Raw genomic sequence first — 22,186 nt, 5'->3', positions numbered from 1 at the left:
ATAACTCATTCTCACATCGAAGTCTCAAACTCTTTTGAAACTTTTTTCATGCATTTTTAAAGGTTTCAAAGCATTGATTAAGACATTGGCAACGTCCCCAATATCATTAATTTAATGAGTGATACATTATCTACCTATTTCCGTAGGAATTCAATTAAATGTCCTGCATAGATGCTATTCTCAAATTGGTTTTAAACCCATTGAAGCGTAAATCATTGAGATTAACTAGTAGTTAAGATAGAATCAGGTATCTAAAAATGTCATATCTATTGAATGAAATTGTGCAAGTGATTAAAATTTATATAGAAATGTAATCATATAACTAAAAAAGGTATAAACATGTTCTACCTGTCATTGATCTCAAATAACCCTAAAACAGCACATGACTCAACCTACCTCAAAGAAAGCTCAATCTTGAACATGCCCGTGATAAGATAGATGACGTATTAAGAGCTCCATTTCTCAAATCGTTTCTTATTCATCTCTATACATCATCAATTCTTTAGCACATTTAAATCCCAACAAAACTTTGATATGTAAAATTATATTACCCTGCCCCCTTTTAGACTACTAAATGAGACCATGCATAACTGCATTTGACCCTGTATCCAAGAAGACGCTTTCCAGGATGCATAGATACAAGATGCTTTCCAACTATGCATAGATAGCATCTTCCATATTCATTTTTTGAAAAACGAGATAATTTTCTTAAATCCATTTTGTTCTAAAAATACAATAAATTACACATGTTTAAATTTCTCTTATTATGAAATGATGAAAAATAAAAACTTTGATATGTAAAATTATATTAAACTACCCCCTTTTAGACTGCTAAATGAGACCCTCCATAACTGCATTTGACCCTGTCTCCAAGAAGACGCTTTCCAGCTATGCATAGAGAGCATCTTCCCTATTCATTTTTAAAAAACTATATAATTTCTTTAAATCCATTTTGTTTTAAAAAAATAAAAATAAAACACATGTTGAAGTTCTCTTATATATGAAATAATGGAAAAATAAAAACAGAGTTGCAAAAATATATGTACAGAAAGCTCCCTAACAAGAACCATTTAGCACCAGAATTTAATCTTATGAAAGAAACAGAAACATAAATCCAAATTACTCTCATTTTCCAAATTATGAAACACTATAAATATTTGTATCACATTTAATTTTTTTCACAAACTTCTTACACAACTTATTTAGGACACTTGCCAACAACGTGGGCACCTAAATTTATTTCCACAAATACCTTTCATTTACTGCCTACGTAGTGAAGCTTCATCATTCTCTCAAAGTCTTCATCAGAATCATGCATTTTAAGCGCATCAATACCATCAAATGTAAAGAAAACCAATGTTTTGAGAGGGAAGCTAAAATCCCTGAGGATAAAAAAAGAGCAGATATTAGTCACCATGCTTCAAGAACATCGTAGAGAAAGAAAACCTGCATGAAACAATATGGCAGTGTGGTAACCCATTGCATTTTACACGTTAAAAACATCGTGATTGGGTGCAGAATTCCCTGTTCCACAAGGTTTAAATGTGTACCAAAAATAGGGCAGCAATTTCACTACAACAATAAACGCATCAACACAAAATCCTTTCATCGGGTTGCTACCATTCACTTTTACAAATTCTTAGTAGCCTGTCTTTCTAGGCAAACCAATAGCAAGTTCCTTTCCACGGGCCCAATCCCGCGCCGTAGTTTCACTTTCACCGGCCATATAATATCAGACAATTTTGGCTTTACATGATATTGATAGTGACTGATGGTGGCCGATAATTTCTGGAGGGTGACCAACAAGCTGGGTCGGTTTGACCAGTAACTATTCTGGATGTGTGTACTAGCTACGTTGATAATCTCAATAGTAGATCCCATCAAGGCCCATTTTTGTCTAATTTCATAGGACACGCAAGGTCGTTGCAAATGATTTGCTGTATTATCTTTCGCAATAGTGCCTCCAGAATTAGGTAAGTAACGGAATCGAAGTAGTTGGTGCTGAACATCAACAGACTTACTGCATCAATACCATGGTAGCTAAGCAACAGTTTGAGCTTGATGACGGCCATCTATCAATCCACCAGGGAACATGCTCACCATTTCCCTGCACGTTTTCATGAAAAATAAAAATGAAGCCTTAACTTTTTGAGAGAAATAATCATGTAAAGGCGAAAGTCATTTGGAGAAAAAATTCTTTATGTCGTTCGTGCTTTTCCCTGTGCTCAAATCAGGTAGCTCTAAGGAAGAACATGATGCAGGATCTTCATTTAGAGATCGTTCGTACAGCTGATAATGGAGACTTCTTTTGGTTACGAAGTCGGTTTGATCTTCTTACAGGTGTCACTTTCATCTGCTCTTCACTTGAACCCTGCATTGTAGACAAACAACTCATAAAAAGGTATCTCTGAAACCAAATTTTGGAGATACACAATCAGACAAGTATGAAATTGGATCACTATCTATAACTCATTCAAATATTTCCTACATGCTGGTTTGTTTTTACATACTTATGGAATGAATTGAGGACTTCCCAGAAGAAAATTTTCAAGGAAGAATAGATATCCTAGAAATAAAAATGGAAACAAGGTGAAGTGAAAAGAGATTTGACACTGAAATAAGAACATGAACAACATCTTTACATAAAATTGCTCACACAACACTGAAAAAATCTGATAAGATATATAAGAAAGATTGGTAGAATGGAAGAAGAGCATCCCCGGCTCCTAGAGAACTATTTTACCAACCTTGTAATGAAGAAACCAAATTCCATTTTTACTTGAAATGCAAAGGAAACAAGGTGCAGTGAAAAGAGAATTGAGACTGAAATAAGCACATGAACAACATCTGTACATCAAATGGCTCGCACAACACTGAAAAAGTCTGACAGGATATATAAGGAAGATTGGTAGGATGGAAAAAACCAAATTCCCCTGCTCCTAGACAACTATTTTACCAACCTCGAAATGAAGAAACCAAATTTCCACTTTCACTTAATATTCAATGGAAATTGATAAGCAAGAAAATGCCTTGCAAAGGTTGGAATATTATTTCAAAACCAAAACACAAAGGTAGAAAAAACAAGGAAACGCTTAACAAGTTTGATGTTGGGATTAAAAGTAGAATACCTCTTTCATCAGAGTTTTGAAGCTCCCATAAGATGGAGAATATCCATAGACATCTCTTGAGTAGCCATACTTCCTTGCTCTGTTTCCGAGTATGTGTTGCTTCTCCTAACCTTCCTCTCTGGGGGTGTGAAATGAATTTTCTTGGGTACTTGATAAAAGCCAGGTATTGAGTTTTCTTTCTGAAGTGTTTACCACCTTTGATGGCAAATACTCATTAAGAAGTTCCACCTTCGGCACATAGGAATCCCTCGGCTCGAAGTTATTTTCGCAGGGCACAGTCATCTGCATTGAAGAAAAGTGATTTCTCTGGGGATATAGTATCTCCCTTCTCGGTATGGAATGACCATCTTCTGTAGGACCATTTTTCTCTGCTACAGTGTTCTGATCATGTTCTTGGGCTCTCTTAGGACTTGTACATTTGGCACTCTTTCTATACACACTGACCAAATATGTAGCAAGCATCGCAACTGCAAAAATAGATGCACCTATAGTTCCAAAAAGCAAGATATATTTCAGTGATTTTGCTGGAGTACTAGAATCTCCGAGATCATGAACAACTGATATGTCTGATCCCCCCTCCCTACTACTCTTTTCCACTAGAGACATGACAGATTCATTATGTCTGAATTCAAATTCATTTTGGCTCTCAAAATTTAGTGTCTTGGACTGACTGGCCATTGCAGGAATATAGTAATCACCTCCACCTGATGATGTGCTCAGTTCCTCTGGATCTTGAATGAAAAGGCTCTCAAAACTCTGTATTTCACCGTTAGTTTCTGTTTCAGATGAGGAGAAAACAAAGTCATGTGAACCACTATTACCAAAATGAGACTCAGATTCATGAGATACATCTGCACTAATGTCCATAATTGATACCAATTCAGGAATACTGTCCTCAGAACTATTAACATTTTTTCTGCATCTACTGGTAAGTTTTCTATATCATGTACACTGTCTAGAATGACAGATTCAAGAACTTGGGTATTCTCTGCATCAACTGAGACTTCCATCACCTGCTGGTATTCTGCAGCAACTTTTTGTTCTTTACCATATATTATATCAAATCCTTCTGTTCCAGCATCGATTTCTTCTGGCCATGAGAAGCCGATCTCAAATGAGCGTGGCACCTCGGTATACTCTTGCGATGGAGAAAATAAACCATCAAATCTATCTGCATCCTCTTGGCCTTCGGTTTCAGAGGACAAGGCTGAAGGCTCATAATTGTGATCTGCCTCATTGTGACCGTAGTCTGCCCCGCTGCCATCCCGAAAGTGGTCATGGACGTAATCAACTTCATGCCCGTAATGTGCCTCGTTACTCTGCACAGATTCATTTAATCCAGATGGGAGTATGGGCAAAGAACTTTTAGCAAGGCTGGCATGGCTAAATGAGACCATGCATAACTGCATTTGACCCTGTATCCAAGAAGACGCTTTCCAGCTATGCATAGAGAACATCTTCCCTATTCATTTTTGAAAAACTATATAATTTCTTTAAATCCATTTTGTTCTAAAAAACAATAAATAAACCACAGGTTGAAGTTCTCTTATATATGAAATGATGGAAAAATAAAAACAGAGTTGCAAAAATATATGTACAGAAAACTCCCTGACAAGAACCATTTAGCACCAGAATTTAATCTTAGGAAAGAAACAGAAACATAAAATCCAAATTACTCTCATTTTCCAAAGTATGAAACACTATGAATATTTGTATCACATTTAATTTTTTTTCACAAACTTCTTAACGCAACTTATTTAGGACACTTGCAACAACGTGGGCACCTAAATTTATTTCCACAAATACCTTTCATTTACTGCCTACGTAGTGAAGCATCATCATTCTCTCAAAGTCATCAGAATCATGCATTTTAAGCGCATCAATACCATCAAATGTAAAGAAAACCAATGTTTTGAGAGGGAAGCTAAAATCCCTGAGGATAAAAAAAAAGAGCAGAAATATTAGTCACCATGCTTCAAGAACATCATAGAGAAAGAAAACCTGCATGAAACAATATGGCAGTGTGGTAACCCATTGCATTTTACACGTTAAAAACATCGTGATTGGGTGCAGAATTCCCTATTCCACAAGGTTTAAATGTGTACCAAAAATAGGGCAGCAATTTCATTACAACAATAAATGCATCAACACAAAATCCTTTCATCGGGTTGCTACCATTCACTTTTACAAATTCTTAGTAGCCTATCTTTCTAGGCAAACCAATAGCAAGTTCCTTTCCACGGGCCCAATCCCGCGCCGTAGTTTCACTTTCACCGGGCCATATAATATCAGACAATTTTGGCTTTATATGATATTGATAGTCACTGATGGTGGCTGTAATTTTTGGAGGGGTGACCGATAAGCTGGTTCGGTTTGACCAGTAACCACTGTTGTGGATGTGTGTACTAGCTACGTTGATAATCTCAAAAGTAGATCCCATCAAGTCTCCATTTTTGTCTAATTTCATAGGACACGTAATGTCGTTGAAATGAATTTGCAGTATTATCTTTCGCAATTGTGCTCCTCCTTCAATGAGATCACTGGTTCAATCCCAACAGAGCTCAGGGATATGATGACCGGGCACAATTCTTATGCAAGCGGGAATCTATGGCAGCTCAGTAACTTGTCAAAGATGGAGGCTTTACATATTCCATTTGCTAATTTATCTGGGTCCTTGCCTCCAGAATTAGGTAAGTAACAGAATCGAAGTAGGTTGGTGCTGAACATCAACAGACTTACTGGATCAATACCATGGTAGCTAAGCAACAGTATGAGCTTGAAGACAGCCAACTATCAATCTGCCAAGGGAACATGCTCACCATTTCCCTGCACGTTTTCATGAAAAATAAAAATGAAGCCTTAACTTTTTGAGAGAAATAATCATGTAAAGGCGAAAGTCAATTTAAAATTTGGTAAGTAGTGAGGGAAAGCCACTTGGGATTTGGTTAAGAATGATGTAGCTAGCTAGTGGAATAGATGGTTTTACTCTATTTATTTCATTTAGCTATTGTAATCTTTACAACATAAATTCTTTAGCAACTAAAGTAGAGCCAAATATAAAGCATATCTAAATATAAAGTATATGAGAAATACCTCCCATGATTATCTTCCAAAGTTGAATGTTAACAATGTCTCCACTGGAGCTCCTCCACAATCTTTCTACACCTGCACACCCACCCAAAGAAAAATCAAAAGAAATAGTGCATACCTCTTTTAACCGTTGCACAACATGTGGGAAGTACATCAACCACAGCTATAAGGTGTAACCAAGCCAACATATCTTCTCATCTCCCAGAGAGAAGAAAAAACCCAAAACAAAACTGTTAAAAAACAAAAAATACCAATATCTAAAAAGTAAAAAAACAAAAACCCAAAACCCACGAAAAGACTACAAGCAAGAAAAGGGAAATAACGATGAACATTGCTAAAGCATCCACAAAAGAAAGAAAAAGCAGAAATGAAAAATGAAAAAGGACAAATCAACCAGGTGCAATGCTAAATCAACCCACTACTCAAGATGCTCTGCCCTGTAGCAGCATTCTACTCTGCTCGGCTAAGCCCAACTCAACAACCCACCACACTTTATGTCTTGCTTTGTACAGGCATTATTCTCTGCTACACTCAGTTTGAATGCAAAAGGTATCACCGGTATACAAAATTGAAGAACATATATTTTCCTGAATAGGGATAATAGAGATAAGAACACATGTACTTTCATGAATAGAAATAATTATTATATATACTTACAATGAATAGAGGTAATCGTTATATATACCATTAATGAACAGAGGGTGTTCACAGAAATGGAATCTGACGGCCTCCTTTTCTGAAATCCCATCACGTGTCCTCGATCACTAGAGCGATTGAACCACCACGTCCTCTCGCTGGTTCTTCAAACGATGGTTCCTCTCTATGTGTTTCACTCTAGCACATATGCAGAGTCGGTCACGTCCCCTTAACATTTAGTGGAAGCCACTAGGGTTAGAATATTGGAGGGTCAAATTGCCCTAGCATGCACCTTGTACTGGTCGAAGGGTTGAGGATTCCTGCACTATGCCAATTCGCTTCGTTTTGCAGAGTATCGACGACATACTGCAATTTATGATGGGGACCACCCGGTTAGGCTCTGCACCCATAGCTCCAGAACTCCCATCCCATGCTCGATCACCTGGACGAAATGAACCACCATGCTCCCACTCCATGTGATCCTGCTCTGCATCCTGCAATTTACAGAAATTTCCATGGGATTATAGGTTCACCTTTTGGATCCATGCCTTGAGCGTTCAGAGGATGGTGAGGATTCTATGTAGTCATTTGTAGATTTCAAGGAAATATTTTAGAAAAACAAATTACCTTTAATATTGGCGAACCATGGAGGATCGTCCCGTAATAACCCAAGGTATCACGAACCAGTGGACAGCAGAATGGAAGGTAAAAGTTTAGAAACTGAAAAATGACCCTTGTCTAGGAACCTAATGCAAGTAAATACCTGTAGAAGCCAACAGGAACTAGACCGCAATAGATGCATAGATAACATAGAAAGATAGGGTTATCAGATTTAAAAATATAAAAAAACCAGTTGCAAAATTCCTAGCAGCAAATAGAAGAAATCCTCTGAAGTTTTTCAGGAATGTTTTTAGATAAAAAATATTTACCTGTAATCTTGGTAAGCAATGGAAGAGCACCACAAATTACAATAAGCCCATAGAAATAAGTAAGAACAAACCCTAGCGGAGCATGGTTTTCTTCGTATGTTTTTTATGAAGGTTCGAGAAATACGATGAGATTTTGAGAGAAGCCAGACCAAACCCCAACGGAGCTTTTAGAAAAACAAATTACCTTTAATATTGGCTAACCATGGAGGATAGTCCTGTAAGAGGTATCACGAACCAATGGACAACAAAATGGAACCCAGAGTTCTCAATACTTCTAAAATGCAGAAACCGTCCAAACATAGCATCCAAGCAAGTGTCTTTCCATCGTAACTGATATTTTTTTTCGTAGATGACCCTCATTTTATACTCCACGCTGAGGGTCGCAGTGGGGAAAGCCATATCATCTACGAAAAAAATATCAGTTACGATGGAAAGCACTTCGAAAGATGAAGATCAAGGATTGGCACTTCGAAAGCCTTTCAAAAACCTCAACAGAGCTCTGGTTCGAAGCTGGAATGAGACCAAGCAGGAGTCATGGGCACTGACGGAGGAATGAGACCTCAACGCGACGCCAAGGGTATTGAAAGTTGAAGGAGCCAACCCTGGCCGAGGGTATTGAAAGTTGAAGCCAACCCTGGCCGAGGGATCGCTACCGTGGATACAAGAGGAATCCCGAGGCGGTAGATGGGGGCAAGCCATAAATTCCATGCTATAGGGATTTTAATGTCTTATAGTACGCCTTTTTATGTATGAACATCCATAGCCATTTCATGCCATGGTTACGGCATGCCATGGTTACGGCATCTGCACATCACTGGTCCATGCTATAGGGATTTTAATGTCTTATAGTACGCCCTTTTATGTATGAACATCCATAGCCATTTCATGCCATGGTTACGGCATGCCATGGTTACGGCATCTGCACATCACTGGTTTCGTGTGATGGGTTGGTACGGTATATTGGTTGCCATCACAAACCGCAGGTCGACCTCGGCCAACTGGCAACGTAGCTATCATTTAGCAAGCATTCACGAATTACAAGTAGGCCGATCTTGGCCAACAAGCAACTTACTTTACGGATAAATCTCTTCGAATTGAAAAGGTGCTTCGCTAGGTTTTGTAAATGAACCTGAGTTATTTTATTGATTTAAAAGTAATACAAATTATTTAGAATATCTTTATTACGATAACCTAAACTTGACCGTAATCAAATATTCTCATATAAATACTCCTGACAGAAAAATATAGTTTCTTTTCCGCTTGTAAAAAAATTGGTTAATAATAATTTGTTTACATTCTAATCAATTGTTTTTAATATTACATTCGGGCTAAAAAACCTAAATATAAAAATATTGATTTTTTAAAACTAATAATAATGTGTTAAAAGGGATTGTATAAATAAGTTAAAAGACATCATATAAATATAGGTTTGACATGATTCTTTGCCGGTGGAAATATCAAGAAGATATTGATTTTAGAATTTTTTTATTTAATAATATATATTTATATAAGGGAGTTGACAATTTGGTTGGTTTCATAAATATGAGATCTTTTGGTTGGTTTTATAAATATGGGATACATGTGTGATAGCATTATAATTTTTTAGGTAAGTTTTCTCGATCTCCCATATGAAACTAAAAATTGATTATATATTTACATTTACTTTATATTTTCATTAATTTATATTCATATTTCTGAGTTACTAATATATAAGGTTGGTTTTTTTGGTACTAAAAAACGATACTGTATAGTATTTTGATTTACATATGTATAGTATTTTGATTTACATATAAATATTGTCCATAAATATTATAAAATGAATGAAAATGTTAATATGAACATGAAATTTTAAGGTTAGGGTAATATTGCAATTTGCATAAAATAATTAAAACAATTTTTTTAAATATTAAATAAAGTATCAAAATTAAAAAGAAAAAACTGTGATTATTATAAAAGAAAAATAAATAAAAATTTAAAAATATGGTAGGTAATTATTGTAAAATTATAATTGGAATAAAATATTATAATTGGTAATATTGTGGAGTTTTGTTTTCTATTTTTAGATTACATTTAATGTTGTAAGTTTATTTTTAATAATTTTATTTATGTCTATAAGTATATTAATATTGAAAAAAAAGTTGTTAGATATAAGTGTATTTATATTGAATAAGGGTGTGAGAATTTTTTTATATATATATAAATATTAAGTGTATATTTAAGATTTAATTAAAAGTCATTATCTTTATCCTTACAATTTAATGAAAGTATCTGATTAACTTTATTAAATTACTTGTGTTTTATAAATTAGGATCTCTAATGATTTACTTATTAAAAGGTTAGTTTTTTTTCCACGTAGTTGATTAACGTCCAATCCTAAGATTTTGGTCCTTGCCAACCTTATTTCCACAACTTTTTTCTTTGGTTGCATTAATATCTTAAGCGGATTGGAATTCATCTATCATTTAATTTATATGACTAAGCTAATTAATATAAAATATCAATATTTAGATAAAAATGAAATAATTTATTTTTATTTTTCTTCTAAAATTTGATGATCATTTCTCTCTCTATGTATATCTAATTGTTATCGTAATTTATACAATAAATTCATTTTTTAAATCAATTTAAATTATTATTTTAAAAATTTATTAAGAAATAAATACAATTTAAATTTTATAAATATCATAATTAAAATATATATAAAATTGAATGCATAAATTTTAAGACTAAAATTAAGAATATAATAAATATGATATTGTAGCCAAAGACAATCTTGGAAAATATCTGGAGTAGGAGAAGTGATCAGAGACCATGAAGGAGGTAGAGTCCCTCTGTAGCTATGGCTTGAACTAGTGGAACAGGAAGAGAGGCCTCTCTGGGCAAGCCATAGCTACAGAGGGACTCCACCTCCTTCATGGTCTCTGATCACTTCTCCTACTCCAGATATTTTCCAAGATTGTCTTTGGCTACAATATATGCTAATGATGGGAGTCCAACTTTCTGGGGTGATAGTAGACTCTTAACCTTCATTCCTCATTTTGACATAATGAAATGGAGAATAAAAAACTAAATATTATTATTTAATTTTAATTTATAAAATTTAGAAATAATATTACACCAATGTTAACATATTTAATTAACTTATGCATTTGTTTTATTTAATTATAAAATATTTTCTATCCAAAAGAAAAACAAGAAACATTTTTATTAAAACCCAAACTATAAAAATGGTTGACAAAATCCTAACATGAGTTGAAAAAATCCTAACATCATAGTATACATGCATTAATATATTTATAAACATGTTTGATTTTTTTTAATGGAATGGATACAAATATCTCGATTAATCCAAAACCATTTGAAAGGCTTCAATGTTTCAATATAGCCACAATAGGATTTTCTTGTCTCTTGCACTTTTTGAATTGCAATTTTATATTGAAGTCTTCCATATAATCTACAAAAAAAAAAAAACATAAAGCCCAACTTATAAAGGAGTTACCAAAATTAATTTAAGAGCTCCGAGATGTGCTTCCACGTGTTTCCTTCCTTAGCCTTTAGCCTCTGCAACTCCCACTCTTTAAAAGCGAGATCCATTTATGTTTGTTGGTTTGGTTTGTGTGCATGAACAAATGGTTGTGTAGACTTAGAGCTTTATAAATTGGATTCTCACTATTTCTTACTTGTGTTACTCTTCGATACGATAAGATATACTAAGGTCTACCTACCTATGTTGTAGGTATTTTCTTTTTTATAAGTTATTTGTTATATATATTATATTTTTCTATAAAAAAAATAATTTTACTTTTGGCAGTTGTGGCGAACACACAATACAATCAAAATCATAAATACTTGTTTTTTACTGATCAATTGTGATAAGTATCTATTTTTCACTTACACTTGCTCATTAAAACTTGGAAAGACATGGACTTTTCTTAATTCCAAATAATTATATAACCATAAATACTTATCACAATTCCTCAGAAAAAAATATTGTTACTATATTGTAATATCTCAAATCAAATATATTCTTGACCACCATAACTAATGTTTCAAATCTTTGAAAAAACTTTTAAATTTAAATTTATTTTGCAACAATTCTAAATTCTGGTCCAAAAAAAAAAAAAAAAAAGAGACATAATTTGCTTTAAACTCAATATACACCATTTTTTATATATAATTTTCTTTAAACTCAATATGCAAACTATTTTAAATATTTTTTTGAAGAATCTTTCTAAGGAAACTCAAATTAGCCATTCTTCTTTTTCCCTCTAATCCTTTTGATTCTTCGTGAGACTGGATCTGTAAGTATAGATATTAATGAGTTAAAAGTGAGTGAATATTATTTTTTGTTTTATGATGTAGATTGTATTGAGTGATAGCCTTATTATAAAAATAAAAATATATTTTTTAGACCATCATAAATTTGTTCATAAGGAGAAAATTCTCTCACTCGTGAAGAAATTGAGAAGACAAGACACTGATACTCTCCATCTTAAAATGGTCATATTGCATTAAAATTTTTCCCTTTTCAGTTTGTAATCTAATGCACAAATGTCATAAACAAAAACAACCTATGGACGAAAATCAATAGCTAAAATGTAATATATTATTACCTTCGGCTGTCTGCCAAACTAAGGTTTGACTCCATGTAAATTTCCAGCTGCTTATTATTTTCTAGAAATCCAAAACTTACCATGTCACAAAAAGCTACCGACATGGACCATTGAGCCACAAAGCTGCAACAAACACAGAACTGAATATACAGGCAGTTGATTAAAAACACATGCGAAGGGACCTTGCAACAGGTACACAATTTTAGTGGCTTTGGGATGGATGTGTGGAGTTGCCACCCCTCCCACAGCCATGTCTATGCGAGCCATGACAATTCCAAGCATGTTGAGGCCTGGCATGCTCTTTATGTTTTGCAATATGAAGTTCACTCCACGCGTTGGTAGCTTACACAGGGCCGATGTCATGAAGTGTTGTGAGGAAGCTTGAGTGGGATTCAAGCATGGCACTTCGTTCAGAGAAATAGAACCCTGGTGTCTGAGATGCAGTAATCCGAAAACGCCTGGATATCCGTGAATCAACAGCGAAATTCTATGAATTTACAGAGCACCATTCTATGTATTTACAGAGTACTCTAAAACTATCCACTGCCATAACGAGATGTGGAAACAAACACAGAAGAGAAACAAAAGCATACTGTTTATTGTATTGTTTTTGAAGAACGCGCTGTTATTTTTCAAAATTTCATTTTCCCGCGCTCAATTTAAAACTAAGGAATAGGTATCATGCATGGCAAGCCGCAAATCTATTGGGGTAAGCCGGAAATCTCGGTCGTATCGGTACATCAGATCAATTCGCACCATTGCATTTACTGCCGGAGGATGCCCATGGCGATACCATGGGGGAAGGGTATGGTGCTGCATACGATGGCATAAGATGGGGGTAAGCATTAATGACCCAATAGCATGGGATCTATTGCTTGCCTCAATTCGCACCATTGCATTTACTGCCGGAGGATGCCCATGGCGATACCATGGGGGAAGGGTATGGTGCCGCATACGATGGCATAAGATGGGGGTAAGCATTAATGACCCAATAGCATGGGATCTATTGCTTGCCGTGAAAATATCCTATAATGTGGCATCAGTACTCCGTGTAAAGGATAATGAATTGCATGGGCAACACAGAGCCAACGACGAAAAAGGTGTACTGGTGGACGATTTAAACAACGATGGGTTCCGACTTCTTGTCCTCACGTATAATTATAGGGGTAGGAATTTTTCCTTTTCATATCAACCCGTAGGATTTCATGGTTTTCACTTTTACGGGCAGGAATTCGTTTTTCTTTGGTTGGTTGTCTTTTATGCAACCCCAAATGATAAAAGTGTGTTCATTTCATTTAACCTTCAAGGTATGCACCATATAACACCAGTTGTATTTGTAGGATTTCATTGTTTTCATTTGTAGGGGTAGGAATTCTTTCTTTTCATATCAACCCATAGGATTACATGGTTTTCACTTTTAGGGGCAGGAATTTGTTTTTTCTTTGGTTGGTTGAGAGGCCTTTTATGCAAACCCCAAATGATAAAGATGTGTTCATTTCATTTAACATTCAAGGTGTGCATTATCTAACACTAGTTTTGTAAGATTTATTGTTTTCATTTGTAGGAGTTGGATTTTTTCTTTCCATTTGGTTGATTTGAAAACTTGTATTCATTATTTACCATGGTAGATGTAGAAATCCACTTGTATATGTAGGATTAGTTTTCATTTGTAGATCGATATATATTTTTTTATGATATATATATATATATATATATATATATTTTCATTTGGTTGATTTGAAAAGCATATTTAGTGGTTTCCTTTTTATGGATGTAGGATATTTAAATTATCTTTATAATTTGTTCTTTTTTATTTAGAGTTATTGTTTTTTGAAAGGTAAGAATCTGTTTTTTCCATTGGATTGGTTTTTTTTTTTTTTTGAAAGATAGGAATCTGTTTTGTTCCCATTGGAGTGACTTTTGAAGTGTAGGAATCTGTTTTTTTCTATTGGAGTGACTTTTGAAGAGTAGGAATATACTTTTTTCCATTGGAGTGACCTGAAAATTGTTAGTATGGAAAATATGTATAATTGATTTGAGATGATCATACATTAAACTGAAGTAGAATTGATTAATGCCATTAGTGAAATGAATGTTAACTTAAGGTGCTTTAACCGTGAGAATTGATTGAAAAGGAGTGACTTTACGACATAATTAAAACATGAGAAACATACAAACAAAAGTAATAAGTAGTAAAAACACAGCGATATGAGACATCAATATTGATTACAGAGTTCGTCCCTGATGGACTACGTCTCTATGTCCGCTTTCAAGATGGGTGTTCGCTTTATTAGGATTGAATCTGAGGAGGTCGATTACACAACAAATTAACCAGACTAATTGTGCACGCAAGCAGTTCTGGTCACTGTCACAAGAAAGCTCTCTGAATTAGCTTTCCAACGCTTGTCATGGTTCCCAATTGACTCTAGAGGCTCTCGTTACACTGAAATAAAAAATCAGCCTATGTCCTCTATAATCTCCATACAAAACTCTAAAATCACTCCCTCCTACTCTTCAACGAGCCAAACTATCTTTATAACCCTCCAGATGCATTCTAACTCCTTAGTCTGAGCTTAGGAATGAACAAGCTGACTTTTAGGGTTAATTCAGGGTTTTAGTTAATGAATTAATGTCACATAGTGATATTCAGCACCTAGATGTAATTAAAATATCCAAAATACAAATAAAAACCCACTTTCGACCTTAGTTTAGCCCGACACTGTTAGGAGTCAGCTATCCGGGCGGAGGGCGCTGACAATGCATGTGAACAAGTTAGATAACCCGCAGTTATGGCTCCAGCAATTTTGCCGACTGTTTTTCACGACGATGATGGTTGGCGGTTAATTCGGCACTCACATACACCTGCTACCCCCCCTTGGACCGTGACTGTCCACCAAACGGCGGAGACAACCCCCGACTGCGTGGTCTCCTGCTCTACGTTCACACAACCACAATTAGATACCATTCCCCGCGCGGTCATGCTCCGATGTTAACCCTGACGGTTAATCCCTTGTCCCTTCACATGGCCCGCTACGGTCTGCTCTGATGCAGTTAGGCCAACCGTTAGGGGCTATTTTGTGTGCATTTTGTAATGTTTTAATGTTTTACAAGTTTTGCAATAGCATGAATGGGTTTAGGACTTAGGGTTATGGAATTTTAATGCATGGATTAGGTATAGGTTAGGGTTTAGGTGTATTAGGATACATAACTTATGTTTATGTATTAAATCACTTGGATTTTGATAATAAAACACATGTACACCTCTTCGTCACAAAGCGACATTTGCCACTATCTCATGACAACAAACACATGTTGACAACCAAAGGCCGGCAGAACTGACAACAAACACATGTCGACAACCAAACCCCGACAGAACTGACGACAAACACATGTCGACAACAAGGTACAAAACCATATCCTTCGAATACCATGAAAACCATATCAACCATTGACATTACCAGACAACCATAACATCACTGTCAAAGATGAAGATACCAGACACTGAATGCTGACGATGAATACTAGCGAACTTGAAAAAGTTCAAGACCTCATCGACTATGATCATTTTAAGACCACTTCGACTTGAATCATTGAAGACTCTGCTCATACTGGACTGACAGGATCCTCCTGAATCAATAATTCAATGTTTAATATGTATATACAATTTAGGTATAATGTTTAAAAGATATATTAATTAAAAATTTCAAAGTTAATTACAAAACGAATATTTAATATCCATCTTAAATTATATATATAAAATAAAGTAATTAAAAATATAAAATTGTTAATTTTGTAATAAATATTTAAAAGTAAGAAATAAAAATATTTGATAAATTGTTTGTTTTGTTATTCTCATTTGGCTGACACGAATAGTATAGCCATTATTTTTCTAAAGTGTGGGAATATATTTTTCTAATTTAATTGACTTGGAAATTGTTAGTGTGAGAAATATGTATAATTTGGTGGTGTTTAATATGTATATATAATTTATATATAATGTTTAAAATGTATATTAATTAAAAAATTCATCCTTAATTATAAATTTAATATTTTTTTTTTATTGAATTTATTTATTTCATAAATAAGTATTTAAAAATAAGAAACAAAAAGAAAAAAATAAAAAAATATTTATTATATCAATACCATGTTAAGTATGAAAGGACTTGCATATATCCCTCCATCGTATTCAATAACACACAATTGAAATGATTTAACTCTAATGTGGGTAGGGAAATATTGTATTTGAAATACTTTTTTGTTGCTGATAATTTGCTTTTAAGTACAATGAATTCAATTATACATTTCTTTCATATTGGAATCTAGAGAGCACTTATGAGTGTAATGAGAAATTTTCTATTTCAATTGCTCTGTATATATTATACATAATTAATTTTGAAATATTTTTACTTGCTTTAAATATTTTATTTATGACCCATATATAAATATATTTTGTTATTAATATTGTTTTAAATGTTAGGTATCAATTCCAAATTAAACATCAAATTGTCGGCATTATGGCTAGTTTGTTCTCCTTCATGTCAACATGGATTGGTAGCGGAATCTTAGTTGGATGCAGAGGTGAATCCCAGGGTGATGTGTGCCTAACAAAGTGATGATTCTCTCTAGTCTCTATAACGTGGCCTTTTTTCTCAACAACACACATTGTAACATGGGTCACGGTGATGTGTGCCTAACAAAGTGATCATCTTCTCTAGCCTCTATAAGGTGCCCTTTGTTCTCAGCAACACATATTGTAACATAGGTCACTTACTTTGTAGAACATGTTATAAAGCACTACTTTTGCCTAGGTGACCCTCTATAATACTAGTGTAACCCCAAGATTGTTATTGTTTTCCCCATAGAAACCAACTATTGTTATTGTTGAGCCCTTACATTATTATTGTTTTGTAGGCCCTCATTATATTGTGACCCCTTTGGACTCCATTAAACTAAGCATGAGCATATGATGACATATTTTCTAGTGATGTTTATTTGAATAAGATTAAATTGTCATAATTTAGCATAGTTAATACAAGTGTTAATTAAAGAATATGTGTTAACATAATCATAATGTATTTTTTTTATAGTCCACCTTTTGTGTGCATCATTCCCCCCTTTTCTTGGACACTTACCCCACTTGTTGTGGACATCATTAGTTAATAATAAGTATTAAGATGATATTTAGTTAGTAATGCTAATCATTTAATCATTTCCTAGACTAATGTTAATAATACATGTGTGTATGTTTATATGTGATCATCATGCTTAGGCTACAATGATTAAAGAGGAGAGTGATTTTGATTTATCTTTAAAAAGGTTAAGGCAGAGATTAAATGTAAAAGGTAGGTTAGGATAATGATTTTTTCTTACGAGAGATAGAATAAGGAAAGTATTAATCAAGATAAATATCTATGTGAGGTAGAATTTAACGAGGTATCTCAATTTTAAGGAGGGTCAGAATGGGCTACAACATTCAACTTCTACTAGGGATGGAGCCTCCTTGTGAGGTAGCTAGAATTGTAGAGCATACACCTTTAAACTTTGGGCACAAAGTCTGTATGTTTTTGAAAATCTAGAATTCCTAAAGAATATCTACCAACGAACAAGTAAATGCATTACAAATCTGTCTTATCAACAATTTTACCTATAAATGTTCTTTTTTTTAATCAGGTAAGAGTAGGACCTTCTATTAATCTAGTCAATAATACATAATTTACAAGTTGCCGCACCAGCTCCGTGAGAGTTCAACAGGCAGCTGTGCAAACAAAGTACCGAAACACGCATCCAAAACCATGCAAAGTCCTAACAAGACAACCAGGGGGTTACATCCGTTTACTCTGGACAATAGGCAAGCAGTAGACCATCTGGTCATGCTGTCTAGCACTAAAAGAGTTCGAGCCCTCAATAGAAGTCACAAGCGAGGGTTCACCAGACTTCCAAAAAGTATACCAACTAGAACCTTCATTGAGCTTGTACAGTCGCACACCTGCCGAACCGACCTGTCAGTATCCACTAGACATGCACTGATCACGGGCCCACAACAACCCACACCAAACCTTTCTTACGGACCCGACGTAAACTTTATTCCAGCCCTCTAAACTTTTTTTGGGTTCGAGACACCAAGCTAACTTGCACAATCAAACATACACCATTGATCTCCCGCCGAGGATCCAACGGTTTACGGAGATATCAGGTGGATAAGTCGCATGAGGGATAACCATCCGATAAGAGCAGTATTCTTTCACCTCTCCCTGCTACGTGTCACACGACGAGTGGAATCAGAGCCTTTCTCAAAAAAACCCGATACCACTTAGACCTCGCCCGATAAACCTCTTGTGGTTTTAGAAAACAACGCCTCGTAGAATAACTACCGCGCTCTTTTGCCAAATGGTAGCCATTGATCTCATGCATCGGGCGGTTCTTGTGCCGTCCTCCTAAAATCGTTGTCCAGCACAAAACACAATCAAAATTTCCACATAATGTTTTGTTCCATGGACAACCCAATATGTAGTACTTGCATAGCATGTCCGAAGGAATACTGAGTTGTGGATAGTGGCCCATACCCAAAGAGGGCTGACAGTTTAGGGTACCCTATCCTCCCTCCTGTCTTCTGTACCATCTCAGTCCTTCCTGTGAATCCATAGCTCTATATCTTTGTCTGCCAAATAGAGACAGTCCTCCAACAGTTTGCCTGGGGGTACTAGATCCCATTCATACCGAGAATCCCTATCCATGTTGGTGACTCCCTCGTTCACCAGGCGATCCACTAACATGTTAGCTTTCCTCTTCACATGGACAAAGCTAACAGTGTTTAAGGTTTGCACGTGGGAGTGGATATGGTGAAAGACTTGCAAAAGCCTCCAGTGCTTTGATACTTTATCTGGAGAAGTACCATTACATATTTTATTGGCCGCTCTAATAATCAATTTTGAATCTGCTTCAATGATGACATTATGCAAATTAGAATCTAACAAAATTTCCAAGCCTTGTTCTAGTGCCATGAGCTCCACCATGTTGTTAGTAGCCTTGCCCAAGTTTCCATGGAAGATCTTCTTTATCTAACCCTTTTCATCTCTTATATTCCCTCCAAAGCCAGCTAACCCTAGATTGCCTTTAGAAGCTCCGTCTATATTAACCTTTAGAAAGCCATGAGGAGGAGGCTTCCAAATATTAATATTTGCATTAATTTGGCTTACTCCCTTGATTAAGCCCTGTGGGTTTATGGATTGGAGACCCAAATGCGTAATAATGCTCACCTCTTAGGGTAGAGGAGGATCCTTAGGAAGATTCCGCAAAAGGCTTCTTATTGTGTCTTTGAGCTGCCTCAAAATTTGGCAATTATGTGTTGGGGCTCTCTTGCTCTGTTTTTAAAGATCTGATTGTTGCGTTCTTTCCAAACATTCCAGATAACAAAGCCTGGTACCAGAATCCAAGCTTTATTAATGATTTCATTCCCTGAGAAATTTGCCCGCCAGTTCTTCAAAGTATTGGATATGCTAAGACTATCCCTATCTATTTGCCTAAAGATTAAGGCCACACAGTTCCATACGTTCGATGTGAAAGGACAGAGGTTGAGAAGGTGATCCACCGTCTCCTCTTGAGAGCCATAGAGGTAACATTGGGAGGGGCCAATAAAGCCTTCTTTTTCAGGTTCTCCCATGTTAAGATTTTCCATTGATACACTAACCAGATGAACAACTTTATCTTCATTCAGTGGGGGCTTTGTCATAGTTTCTTCCAGACTAGATTAGGATTCGGATAGTTAAATTTTGTTACTTCCTGTTTAGCTTCTTTGAGGTTAAAGTTGCCTTCGGTGTTCTTTCCCCATCTTAATTGGTCAGGTAAGGAGGATACCAGAATCCTTCTATGCTCTAACTCCTAGGTGAGTATTCTTGCCAGGACCTTGAAAGGACTGTCATCACTGTGGCCCAGATCCTTCCAATTCCTCCATTTTCCATTATCCCTATCCTGGTCCCACAAATATTTAACCATAATCAGCCCTTTATTATCTGTGTCTCTCTTGAGACCTGCTAATTCATCCTTATAAAGGTTGGGTTCCTATTTCCAGCTGTCCTCCCACAATCTTGCTAGGTTCCCTGCTCGAATTTCCTAAAAGCTATGTTCCTGAACAATACTTTTATTCTCCCAGTCCAGATTCCAGATATGGGAGCCCTTGATTTGCCCTGACATTCTAATGTGATCCTTCTCCTACCATACTTAGCATATTTTTGTTTCCACAGCTTAGCCCAGGGAGCTACCGATTCCTTAATCCATCTCCACCAAAGTTTGGCCCCCGAAACTCTACTAAGGATTTTAGGGTCATGAATCCCCAAGCCACCATGTTTTTTGGGCTTGCAAATATTGTCCCAAGCTACTAAAGCCCACTTCTTTTTCTCTTCACCTCTACCCCACAAAAAATCCCTTTGTATACTCCTGATCTATTGCTTAATGCCTTTAGGAGCAGGAAGAGATGAGAACATGAAAATGGGAATTTCCTGCAAGACTTCTTGTGTGAGCACCAGGCACCCTGCCAAATTTAGTGACCTGTGTGTCCATTTTCTGACCTTGTCCTAAAGTTTGTTAATTGTTGCCTCCCACACACTCTTGCTCAAAGGTTTATCTGTAAGAGGTATGCATAGATACTTGGAAGGTAGTTATTCCCTTTGAAACCCAAGAATTCTGATAATATTTCTCTAAATAAGAATATCAGTGTTAAAGAAAAAAACTTTGGATTTGTTGAGGCTTACCTTTGTGCCTGCTGCCATAGCAAAGTCATTCAATATATGTTTGATCTCTTTGGCTTCCCTGACTGTGGGTATACCCTGTAGCATAGTATCATCCACAAATTTTTGATGTGTATTAAATTTTGGGTCTTTAAGAACGTGAACAACATCTTTACATAAAATTGCTCACACAACACTGAAAAAATATGATAAGATATATAAGAAAGATTGGTAGAATGGAAGAAGAGCATCCCCGGCTCCTAGAGAACTATTTTACCAACCTTGTAATGAAGAAACCAAATTTCATTTTTACTTGAAATGCAAAGGAAACAAGGTGCAGTGAAAAGAGAATTGAGACTGAAATAAGCACATGAACAACATCTATACATCAAATGGCTCGCACAACACTGAAAAAGTCTGACAAGATATATAAGGAAGATTGGTAGGATGGAAAAAAACCAAATTCCCCTGCTCCTAGACAACTATTTTACCAACCTCGAAATGAAGAAACCAAATTCCACTTTCACTTAATATTCAATGGAAATTGATAAGCAAGAAAATGCCTTGCAAAGGTTGGAATATTATTTCAAAACCAAAACACAAAGGTAGAAAAAACAAAGGAAACGCTTAACAAGTTTGATGTTGGGATTAAAAGTAGAATACCTCTTTCATCAGAGTTTTGAAGCTCCCATAAGATGGAGAATCATCCATAGACATCTCTTGAGTAGCCATACTTCCTTGCTCTGTTTCCGAGTATGTGTTGCTTCTCCTAACCTTCCTCTCTGGGGTGTGAAATGAATTTTCTTGGGTACTTGATAAAAGCCAGGTATTGAGTTTTCTTTCTGAAGTGTTTACCACCTTTGATGGCAAATACTCATTAAGAAGTTCCACCTTCGGCACATAGGAATCCCTCGCTCGAAGTTATTTTCGCAGGGCACAGTCATCTACATTGAAGAAAAGTGATTTATTTGGGGATATAGTATCTCGTATCTCCCTCCTCGGTATGGAATGACCATCTTCTGTAGGACCATTTTTCTCTGCTACAGTGTTCTGATCATGTTCTTGGG

General features: G+C 35.6%; 2 protein-coding genes across 15 annotated transcripts in view; one reads left to right on the top strand and one right to left on the bottom strand.

Annotated features, from left to right (window-relative positions):
• The window catches only part of LOC149197003 (uncharacterized), an 84,609-nt gene that overhangs the window by 20,223 nt on the left and 42,200 nt on the right, over positions 1–22,186 (top strand). The gene's annotated exons all lie outside the window — the stretch shown is intronic.
• Positions 2,092–22,096, bottom strand: LOC149197007 (uncharacterized). 3 transcript variants are annotated; one of them, XR_016254709.1, is made up of 3 exons: positions 3,827–4,976; positions 3,129–3,613; positions 2,092–2,371 (listed from the first exon to the last, which is right to left on the bottom strand). XR_016254709.1 is itself a non-coding variant. In XM_089405703.1 (2 exons), exons 1-2 carry the CDS (start codon positions 21,849–21,851, stop codon positions 2,267–2,269), a joined length of 174 nt encoding a protein of 57 aa, XP_089261829.1. In that variant the 5' UTR covers positions 21,852–22,096; the 3' UTR covers positions 2,092–2,266. The 3 variants fall into 3 exon arrangements, 2 of the variants coding, with proteins under 2 accessions (XP_089261829.1, XP_089261828.1); XM_089405703.1 differs by lacking the exons at positions 3,129–3,613; positions 3,827–4,976 and adding an exon at positions 21,783–22,096; XM_089405702.1 differs by lacking the exon at positions 2,092–2,371 and having other exon boundaries at positions 3,455–3,613.

Source organism: Pinus tabuliformis, chromosome 2_2, assembly GCF_031772625.1.
Source record: "Pinus tabuliformis cultivar Carrire ecotype Pingquan chromosome 2_2, CPIR1, whole genome shotgun sequence".
Lineage (NCBI taxonomy): Eukaryota > Viridiplantae > Streptophyta > Pinopsida > Pinales > Pinaceae > Pinus > Pinus tabuliformis.
Note: the sequence above shows the minus strand (reverse complement) of the source record. Positions and strands in the feature narration are given on the sequence as shown.

Coding starts and splice junctions, on each gene's coding strand:
- LOC149197007 (XM_089405702.1), bottom strand. CDS start 4,585: ATGTTCTCTATGCATAGCTGGAAAGCGTCTTCTTGGATACAGGGTCAA.